This window comes from Lycium barbarum, chromosome 7 (genome assembly GCF_019175385.1).
Source record: "Lycium barbarum isolate Lr01 chromosome 7, ASM1917538v2, whole genome shotgun sequence".
Lineage (NCBI taxonomy): Eukaryota > Viridiplantae > Streptophyta > Magnoliopsida > Solanales > Solanaceae > Lycium > Lycium barbarum.
Genome location: NC_083343.1, coordinates 9,934,926 through 9,946,125, shown reverse-complemented (window position 1 = coordinate 9,946,125; position 11,200 = coordinate 9,934,926). Strand labels below are relative to the sequence as shown.

The window sequence follows — 11,200 nt, the reverse complement described above, 5'->3', positions numbered from 1 at the left end:
AGTCGTAGAAGCATCTGTGTATAATTTAGACAAACACTATGAAGACGGGTGGGGGTAGGGGTGGTCGGCATAGAGGCTCTGGTTGGAGAAGAGACAATCAATGTGAAATGTCACTACGGAATTTGTTTTCCCTAAGTTCACTATGGAAGTCATTTTTCTTATTTTTGAGCAACTTGTTTTTCTAGAGAAAATGTTTCTACAAATTATTGTATGGAGAACACAAGTATACTGTTTTTCCTCCGTACCAAACACACCCTAATTCCATTATATTTTATCTAATTTATTGTATGGAGAACGCAATTACACAGTTTTTTCTGGTTTGCTTTTTAACCAAAAACCTCACCCCTATGAAAGAAAGAAAAGAGAGTTTTTTGGAAGCTCTTTGCATTTTTGTTGTTGTAGTAAACTGAGATATAGAAAACCTCTAGTTGAGAACCCTTAATTTGTCTTTGAAAAACAAAAAGTTATTGAGCATGAGAGTGAAATTAATCCTAATATAGCAGAGTAGATTCCGAGAAACCATGTATTGATCTCAGCTAGACTATGACTCATGAATTCATATGTAAAATTCACAAAATTGAAACAAATAGTAGATCTAAACCAGGAATTTCAAGAATAAAACAGGCTCAACGTTAGGAATCCTAAAGGTTAAACTCATAGAGCTTAAATCATGAATCCCTTTGGACCTGAGTAACAAAACTCTTATCATAAACGCAACATAATTTAACAAAAAGGGAATGCAAGGCATCAATTTGCAAAAGATATTTCATTCAAGGATTAGGCTAAAGATAATATATTCCATACACAGCAAACTATTCAAGTCTGTCAAAATGTACTGTACGTTTAACTACGAAGCCGAACAATTCATGTACTGTACTTCCAACTACGACGATGAACCGATCTCTACATTATCTCCCACAGTTACTAAAGCTAAGTACTCATTTATAGCTTCACCTTCTTCCGTAACCTCAATGTCGTAGTCGGAGTAAGCATCTCCTTTTAGTAATTCTCCAGTAATCTCATCTTCCATTTCTACATCGCGCGTGTCAACTTTGTTAGGATTTGGACCTCCATCAATCCCAGCACTAGTTGAGCCTGTGTTAGTACCCGATCCATCTTCACTTTGGTCAGTAGTTAGAGGATCATTTGCATCTTCACCCTGATTGTTAACATTTACATTGTGATCTGCTGCTGCAATATTACTTGATCCTCCAAGTAGATGATCTAGCGCTGCTTGACTCGTGCCAAAACTGCGAACAGCTGCAACCACTGCCAAAACAAAAACATTCAGGGGTCGTTTGGTTGCTGATTAGAGTTATGCAGGTATTACTAATATAGGGATTAGTTATGCAAGTATTAGCAATGTAGGGATTAGTTATGCTGGGTTTTAGTTGTTCATGTATTAGTTATCCCTCCTACCCTGCAAATAATATTCCCTTCAATTCAAATTGTTTGTCCTAGTTTGACTTGACATGGAGTTTAAGGTAAAGAAACTTTTGAATCTTGTGGTCTTATACTAAAGATGTGTAATGTACCAAAATGTACGCCATTTAATCTTGTGGTCTTAAATATGCCATATGGGGTGTTGAAATTAAAGAGATGCCAAATTAGGAAATAAACATTCTTTTTAAAACAGACTAAAAAGGAAAGCAAGACAAACAAATTGAATCATGGAGAGTAGTAGGTACCTAATTCTCTGGGGAAACCCATGGATACAAGTTCTTCAATTGAAGCATTAGCTGCTTGACGCAATCTTTTCTTCTTCTTTGACTCAACATGTATCTGCATTACGAAAAGAGGAGGTACATAACCAGAGATATTCCTCAATAAACGAGCTACAAGTAAGATCATTAGAATTTGATAAATCCTATTTTCTGGGCACTATTTTTCAATGTCATTTCCATGCCACTAGTACTGGAAATGTCAGAAGCACGGGCAATTGAATAAGTAAATGGTTGAATTTTTCCAACTGCACGGTGCCAGCAAACTCAGGTGCTTATTCCCATTTTATTTAATTAATGATTGACAAGCTAGCTGATTATTTTGAGTTTGGAAAAAGAAAATCAGCTAGCTTGTCAATTTTTTTTCCAACAAGTCAAATTTTCATTAGTAAACACCAAGTTGGCGTCAATAGTATTTACAAAGGTGTCTATATGACTAGTAAACACCAAGTTTGTGTCAAAAGTATTTACGAGTTGACCACCAGCGTCCATCAGAATTGCCGGTTATCTATTTTGAGTTCGTCTAAATCATACGAGCAAGAGAACCAGACCCATCATTTCTGATACTCCGAGAAAAATATTAATTATGTACATAAAAAGTAGAAGTAGGAACCCACTAGAGATTTCTCTTGGTCTACCTCTGACGGTAATAAACTGATAATTACCAGCACTTTGTAATATTCGATTGGTCAATATTCTGCATATTCCTTTACCTAAAGAAATTCCTAGAGAATTCAAACATTTGTTGACAAGCATTTGTTGCAGCCAGTCATGCAAAACCTAGATGGGATTAACTGGTAGGAACACAGCTCAAACAATTCCCAAATTATAAATTTGTAATCAAATTCGATCAGTAACTAATACCCGGTAAGTACTCGACTAATAGCTTCACATGGACAAAATTCATGCCAGAAAATTTACCTGTATCAAAGAATTAGCTTCTGGATTTGTCAAGTCATCCAAAGCCTTTTGTGTGTCATTTTCATTTCGTCGAAGTGCTTCTGCAGCAAGCTCTTTCTCGAACCTGGCATTCAGGAATATGTATGAGTTTTATATAAATATTAGGCCACTCAAGATTTAACATAGGCATGACTTAGGATAAAAGCTCAGTCATTCTGGTTTATCAACCAAATGCATTGTTTGGTAGTCGAAAAAGTTTCGGATAATTACATTTTTGGACCGCTCAATAGAATAATAGCCCGCAAATGTATAGGTTTTGTATAAATATACATATAATATACATTTTGTATACACAATTATACTTATAATGTACATAATCAGTGTACAGGTTTTGTATATTGTAATTAATTTGGACCGATGGTCCAAAAATGAAAAAAGCCCAAAAAGTTCTTCAGATTTTCTAATCCAGTGTTTGTCATGACCATAAATAGCAGTTTCAGTCAAATAGTCCTATATAAGGGATACATAGAATGTCTCCACTTGAAAGATCCTGTGATATAAGTCTGTCTTACCCAATTGACACCAATTCATTGTGTCTCTCGATATCAACAGCTTTTCCAAGAGGAGTCGTTCCATAACGCTTTTGCTCCCTACAGTTTATATGGTAGAGAAGTTCAGTGATGTATCTAATTTTTAAAAAAATACTGAAAGGAATTATATTTTAGACAAAGATGAATTCACATGATCTCCTTCTGCCTCTTGATGTTGTCCTCCCTTCTCCTTACTTTCTTTTCTTTCTCCTCAACAAGAAAATCAACAGCACTTTCTACTACTTGATTGTTCATGCGCAGCGCTCTCTTGGCATCCCGTTCTTTGTAGCCCATACCCAAAAGTAAGGACAAAGCTTCATCTGGAATCTGAAGCTGTTTTTTTTTTTTAAGAAGGAAACAAAAATGAAGACAAAAAAATGGATTAATTGTTTATGATTACTGAGAAAATAAGTATGACGAATTAACCAAGAGAGAAGGAGCAAAAGCTGATATCTCAAAGAAGAGAAGCAATAGATGTGCATGTAAACCCCATATACTAATAATAGCCTGTCTGACCAAGCTTCTAAAATCAGCATATTTTGAGAAGTGTTTCGCAAAAAAATGTACTTTTGGTGAGAAGTAGTATGTGTTTGGCTAATCAATTTAAAAAGTGCTTCCAAGAGTATTTTCTCAAAAGTTCTTTAAAAATAATAATTATGGGGAGAACTACTTCTTTCAGCTTCTCAAAAGTAGCTTTCGCTTCTAGTCAAAAGCATTTTTTCTTCTTCTAAAAGTTTGGCCAAACACTTCAACTTTGAAAAAACACCTTTTTTGAAGGAAAAAAAAGCACTTTTGGCCTTGAAGAAGCTTGGCCAAACAGGTTATAAGTCAGCATCACAAACGGGGCTTTAAACAACACCAAGAGCAAGTGAACACATTTATAAATGCATGCTACCAGAGAGATATTGTAGCATAAATAGACACTGGAGGTGAATATATTATCTCCTAGAAGAACTGAAAACATTATCCAAATATCTGTCTATTAGTGCAAATGGCAAGAGCCAACTATCATCAGCTTTACCCCAAAAAAAAAAAAGGGGGGGGGGGGGGGTTGGGCTAACCTGCAAAAACTTGGCTTGAGCAGATGTCAAGGACTTCCTAGACTTTTCAATCTGACTGCTATGATATGCCACTACTCCTTCTAGTAGCTCCAGCCTCAAATGTCTAGAAAAAAGATATCGAAGCAACAAATTTTCAAAATTAATGCTGCAAGGCACTTTTTCCTGCATTATAAACCAGAAGTATCAATCTTTTGTTGAAGAGTTTACTCACAGGGCAATCTCCGGATAACGTCCTTTTTGAAGCAGTCTAAGACGACTCGCTTCCTTTCCATGAGAACGCTCGAGTCCTTCCCTAGCTTTTACAAGGCGGACTCCTGCAACTGAAAGCCAGCTGATATCTCGGAGCATAAAGTAGCACCACACCATGTCTATTTGCAGAATGGGCACATTGTCAACCATCTGAAAAGCCAAAGAGGAAGGACGTAATCATCAGATAACAGCTGTATATGTGGAGCAAACTTTTGCAGATCAGTGAATAAAGAGTCTTGCCATAAAATGAAATATACATTTTATATCTGCTAAAACGCTAGGCACTATTCACAATATATGCTAGCCATTCAAGGAGTGACAACAAAGACACGGATCAAATGACCATATGAGAAGAGTAAGGAGGACATGCTCTGTGACTTGATGCAATAAAAAGGGGGTTTTTAAAATTTTTGGCCTGCAGGCCAAAATTAATTACGGGATCTATCAAAATATAAAAAACCTATACACTGATTATGTATATTATATGTATATTTATACTATATCATCCTATTTCCTTCGAATCATTCTTTTTCCATATTATGTAACTCAATAGTCCAAGGTCACTTTTTTTGTTTTGATTGTTGCAAAAGTCCAAGTTCACTTTCACCTCAATTCCCAGAGGAGATTGCATTTAGAAATTGTGAGCCACTACCCAGTTAATAACTAAATAATAAACATTCACGGTTCTCATCTTAATAACAATATTGTTTAAACTAATGAACACTAAATTTTTTGGAAGAAAGAAATCTAACTCACCTCGATGAGTTTCTGGTCGCAGAGAGAGAAAGCCTCCTGTAACAGAGAATCCACTTCTGTATGAGCATTCAACGAGATACTTAAATAAACAGCGGAAATAGCAAGAAAAAGATTAGGCACTAACCTCTCCCATGGTCAGCACTTCTAGTGCTTCCTTATATTTTTTCTTCCTCATTAAGGCTTTTGCATTTGTATGAAGCATGAGGCCCATCATTATTGCTCTGAAAAAATAAAAGCAAAGGAAACAAAAGACTGTATTTCGTTCGAAGTCAATGTGAACCTGTTTGACTAAATAGGTTAAGGAAATAATTTTGCATACCGCTGATCAGTCTCAGATCCCAGTTGAACCTTTTGTCCACTCTGATTTTCAAGCTCCAGATTGAAATCTTCAACAGGTAATGAGCCATCCGCATGTCTGTCTGACAGAGAAATAGCAGCAGCCCTGTAATTCCAATTATATCATAAGTTAGCTAGAAAAGAACAAAATTATCATTAAGTGAAACTACCAGAGTGTGTCATAAACCCATTCATCTAGCTGGCTTGAATTTACAGTTCTCCAGAGAAAGAAAAAACAACATATCTTGTTATATTACAGATTCGATCATTCACAAGTGTACTTTACGAAATGTAATCAGCACTTGACGTGCATATCACAGATCTAAATTTACATGGGTATTTCCCTTTTTTGAATAATTCCAATGGCACTTCTACTAAACCTCTTGTTCACAGCAAATAGAGCGTATTTGTTCAAGCAAGCTAATCACATTACCCTATTAAAGGTAAATATAAGTACAATGGCATGCTCTACTCATAAAATCTTGAAGCTACTCCCAAATTTATTTCTTTTTAGAGTGTCCTCCCCAGCATAAACTTTCTCTTCATATCGTTGTGAAAGAGCTAGCAACATTAGATCAAGTAAGAAGAATCAAAATTTCTATTCCCCATAAATAGATTATAGCTATTTGAGCGAAATACATAGCCACCTAAAGTTGTCACCGACAGTCAGATAGACACCTCTACTCAACACATTTATATCTCGTAACACCCAGGTCAGGCAGACCTCACATATGTGTTACAATAGCGGATAACGTGGCAAAGTTACAAACAAAAATATGATACGTGTAATTTGAAAAAAAAAAGAGAGAGACCTCACATACGTGTTACAATAGCGGATAACGTGGCAAAGTTACAAACAAAAATTTAATCCGGGAAAAGAACATTTAGCAAACCTCAGAGATATTTAATCCGGGAAAAGAACATTTAGCAAACCTCCATCCAAAATAACCGCCCCACCTTCACCCCGTTTTCTTCTTCTTCTTCTTCATCAATCCTCCACCAAAAAGCATAGAGCAACCCAAACCCTCCTGTCCCTTCTTCTTCCACTACTTTCTCTCCATTCCATTCAAACACCACTTCCACTCACATTCTTCTTCACTGTAAATTTGAACTCAAATACCCCGTGGCATGCTCTACCCATCAAAACTTAAAGCTACTTCCAATTTTATTTCTTTTTAGTGTCCTCCCCAGCATAAACTTTCTACTTCATATAGTTGTCAAGGAGCTAGCAACATCAGAGATAGTAAGAAAAATGAAAATCACTATTCCAATCACTGTCCTTCATGAATAAATTATATAGTAGCTACTATAACCGAAAGACAGGCACTTAAAGTTGTCACCAACAGTCAGATAGACACCTCTACTCGACACAGGTGTATCTATTACACATCTAGGTCCTGCAGACCTCGCGCATGACTTATGAAAAAAACACACATACACACATACTCACACAAATCACCACCAGAATCAAATACTGGTTTACATGTACCAAAATAGCAGCCAAAAAATCAGACACTACTTTCACTCTGATAACGCAATTTAAAAACAAAACTAGCATCCCAGAGCAAATAAATTCCCAGTCAAACTCAGTTGACATACAAAACAAATATATGAACACAAAGGAAATACCCCACACACAAAAATCAGCAGAAATCACTATTATGTACCAAGATAGAAATTAAACAAGCCACTACTTTCTCTTTACAAGTTTAATTTACAAAATGCAATCATCACTAGCGGTGCATGTTAATGATTCTAAATTTGCATAGGCATTCCCTTCTCTGAAATATTCCAATGGCACTTATAAACTCTACTAAAGGTCAATATCAATTACACTTATCAATAAAGGTAAACATAAGTACATTGGCATGCTCTACTCGTCAAGACCTAGAGGTACTCTCAATTTTATTCTTTTTAGTCTTCCCTCTCCGGCATAAATATCTCCATCATATCGTTGTGCTAGCAACATCAGCACAGATAAGTAAAAATCAAAATCTATATCCATTAATTTACATGTATCGAGATACAAGCTAAATCAAACACTGCTTTCACTTTAATCACACTATTTAAGAACAGAACTCACAACCCATAGCAAATAGAATCCCAAGTCAAACTTAGTGGAGACATACAACAAATAAGAAAAAGATGAGCAACAACAACAACCCCATCCCCCCCCCCCCCCCCCCCCCAAGAAATAGAAAAAGTTGTATTCTTGAAGCTTATTTCAACTAGAAACCCCCCCCCCCCCCCCCACACCCCCATATGCTTATTTAGCAGAGAGATAGAAAAAGTTATATTCTTGAAGCTTATTCAACTAGAAACCCCCACCCACCCAACCATCCCCACACACAAAAAAAAAAAAAAAAAGTTATCACAATTAAATCAATTTTTCTTACCAACATAAAAAGCTAAATAATCCACTACCTACCCCCCCCCCCCCCCCCCCCCACACACACACACACAAGAAAACATGATACACAATCAAAATCAACATATAAAAGCTAAACAAGCTACTATTTTCACCCTGATCAACAAACCTCACATAGTTTAATACAATCAAGACATAAAGAACAACAAAAAATAGCCAAACAAAATTACTAACTTTAGCCTTGAAAGCCTAGATGAACGTTCTTCCTCAGCTAAAGATTCTTCTTTTACAGACTTGCCTTGATCAACATTAACCCTTGAAGCCAAAATCTTTGCATTGTTTCTAACACCTAATTGACTCAACTTTTCAGTTCCATCACCATCTTTTAACAATTTACCAGCACAAATAAGGTTAATTGTTTCAGGTCCTCCATTATGGCCTGATCTTTTTGCAATTTCTTCTCTTAACATTAGTACTGTTCATTTTTCTAATTCTATTTCACGAACACCACTCCATGCCTATCATTAATTTTGACGACCCCCTATGCTTATTTTGCAAAGAAATAGAAAAAGTTGTATTCTTGAAGCCTATTTCAACTAGAACACCCCCCCCCCCCCCCCCCAAACACACACACACACAAAAAAAAAAGTGTAAATAAGCCACTATTTTCACTCTGATCAACAAACCTCACGTACTTTAATACAAGCAAGACATAAAGAATAACAAAAAATAGCCAAACAAAATTACCAACTTTAGCCTTGAAAGCCTAGTGGAACGTTCTTCTTCAGCCAAAGATTCTTCTTTTACAGACTTTCCTTGATCAACATTAACGCTTGAAGCCAAAATCTGTGCATTATTTCTAACACCTAATTGACTCAACTTTTCAGAACCATCACCATCACCATCTTTAAGCAATTTACCAGCACATATAAGGTTAATTGTTTCAGGTCCTCCATTATGACCTGATCTTTTTGCAATTTCTTCTCTTAATACTAATTCAAGAACACCACTCCATGCCCCTCCTATCATCAATTTCGCCGACCCCATATGCTTATTTTGCAGAAAAATAGAAAAAGTTGTATTCTTGAAGCCTATTTCAACTAGAACCCCCCCTCCCCCCCCCCCCCCCCCCGGGAACCACCACCAGCACACACACACAACCACCCACCCCACACAGACACAAAAAAGATGATCACAATCAATTTTATGTACCAACATAAAGCCACTATTTTCACTCTGATCACTGCTCCCTCCCTTCCCCCCACGCCCCCCCCCCCCCCCCCCCCCCCCCCCCACAACCCAAACCACACATACACACAAGAAAAACATGATCACAATCAAAATCAACATATAAAAGCTAAACAAAACACTATCTTCACTCTGATCAACAAACCACACATAGTTTAACACAATCAAGACATAAAGAACAACAAAATATAGCCAAAAAAAGCAAAGAAAATTACTGACTTTAGCCTTGAAAGCCTAGTAGAACGTTCTTCTTCAGCCAAAGATTCTTCTTTTACAGACTTGCCTTGATCAACATTAACTCTTGAAGCCAAAATCTTTGCATTATTTCTAACACCTAATTGACTCAACTTTTCAGTACCATCACCATCTTTAAGCAATTTACCAGCACATATAAGGTTAATTGTTTCTGGTCCTCCATTATGACCTGATCTTTTTGCAATTTCTTCTCTTAACATTAGTACTGTCCATTCTTCTAATTCTACTTCAAGAACACCACTCCATGCCCCTCCTATCTTCAATTTTGAAGACCCCATGTGATTATTTTTTTGTAGAGAAATAAAACAAAGTTCTGTTCTTGAAAGTCTTTAACAAAGTATGTGTTTTTTTTTCACTAGGTGAAGACTTGGGTGCAGGTCACTTTTTATTGTTTGTTTTGGACTGGGGAATCTTGTTTGTATATAAAGTTGTATGTAAGTCCAATTTTGATATAGACTTGGAAAATTTATAGGTTTTTGACTATTATGAGCCCGTTTGGATTGGCCTATAAGTTGCTTATAAGTTACTTATAAGCTGTTTTCAACTTTTTTGAGTGTTTGGCTGACCAGCTTAAAGTCCTTAAAATAAGCACAAAAAAATAATTGGACTCATTTGACTTAGCTTATCTAAAGCAGCTTATAAGCTGAAAACAGCTTATAAGCCAAAAAAAATAAGTTAGACTACCCCAACTTATTTTTTTTAGCTTATAAGCTGCAAAAAGCTTATAGGCATAAGCCCATCCAAACAGGCTATGTCTCTTTTGGATAAGTACTCTTGAAGCCCTACAAGTTCTTTTGAGGATTACTTAGCGATGTTTGTTTGCGTTTATCGCAGGTCTGAATTTGAATAGTTGATTTAGACCTTAACCTATTAAATGTATTTATTTACGTTAAGATCTAATGATCTTATCTGATCTGAATAAGTCTTAATCATTAAGATCTTGAACAAAGTATTAATATCATTAAGACATATTTTATTTGGTTATAATTTTTGCAAAGAATATTTAATTGTAATGAAAGTAAAAAAAAAAGTGAAAATAAGGTTTTAAGTGTTTTCCAGATGTTGTATTTGAATTTTTCATGGTCAAACACTAATTTCCGAATAAAGTGAAAAAATATTCCGGAAAAAAGTTGAAAAAATTCGGTATACATCCACTTTATTCCATCAAATTAAATATATTATTTTATCCCACCTCCCAAATAGAATAAATTAGTCCAAAAATTATAATCTCAAGATAACTTAGTCGCGAATCAAACGACCGTTAGAGTTCTTTTGAGGATTACGTAGGAGTTGTTTGATTCACAATCAGGTTATTACGAAATTATAACCAGGATTATAAGTTTGAGATTATAATTAGGATTATTATCTCACCTTTATTTAATCTCATTAATTATCATATAAAATGTATCTTAATTTTAGATAACATCCTTAATCAGTCAAAGAATAAATTTAATTTCAAATTTTATATTTGGATAATTCACTTAGTCCATTCAATCAAATGATCCCTTATAGCTAAAGTCTTTTTTAATTGAATTACGAAAATATTATAGGAGTTGTTAAAGTTGCATGTGTTTGGAATTGGAGAAGATGGAAAAAAAAAAAGTAGTTTCATTTCTTCTCTGTCAAGGAAACAAATTGAACTTTAAAAAAACATATATAATCTCTTGTTCAATTAATTGATGATAAAAGGCTATGACAAAATAAAGGAGGATTACA

General features: G+C 35.4%; 1 protein-coding gene across 3 annotated transcripts; it reads right to left on the bottom strand.

The window, feature by feature from the left end:
- Window positions 1-751: 751 nt before the first annotated feature.
- On the bottom strand, window positions 752-9,913 carry LOC132603092 (uncharacterized). Of its 3 annotated transcripts, XM_060315980.1 has the most exons (12): window positions 9,594-9,913; window positions 8,216-8,363; window positions 5,597-5,719; window positions 5,402-5,498; window positions 5,278-5,313; window positions 4,484-4,671; window positions 4,273-4,375; window positions 3,363-3,544; window positions 3,194-3,271; window positions 2,643-2,745; window positions 1,689-1,782; window positions 752-1,269 (listed from the first exon to the last, which is right to left on the bottom strand). In XM_060315980.1, the coding sequence occupies exons 1-12, from the start codon at window positions 9,760-9,762 to the stop codon at window positions 884-886; spliced, it is 1,707 nt and encodes a 568-aa protein (XP_060171963.1). In that variant the 5' UTR covers window positions 9,763-9,913; the 3' UTR covers window positions 752-883. The 3 variants fall into 3 exon arrangements, with proteins under 3 accessions (XP_060171963.1, XP_060171960.1, XP_060171962.1); XM_060315977.1 differs by lacking the exon at window positions 8,216-8,363 and having other exon boundaries at window positions 9,449-9,912; XM_060315979.1 differs by lacking the exons at window positions 8,216-8,363; window positions 9,594-9,913 and adding an exon at window positions 8,733-9,043.
- Between the last annotated feature and the right edge of the window lie 1,287 nt (window positions 9,914-11,200).

Coding starts and splice junctions, on each gene's coding strand:
- LOC132603092 (XM_060315980.1), bottom strand. CDS start 9,762: ATGGGGTCTTCAAAATTGAAGATAGGAGGGGCATGGAGTGGTGTTCTT. Junction 8,364..9,593: donor TGGTAAATTGCTTAAAGATG/GTGATGGTACTG, acceptor AATTGTTAAAAG/ATGGTGATGGAACTGAAAAG. Junction 5,499..5,596: donor GGATCTGAGACTGATCAGCG/GTATGCAAAATT, acceptor TTATTTTTTCAG/AGCAATAATGATGGGCCTCA.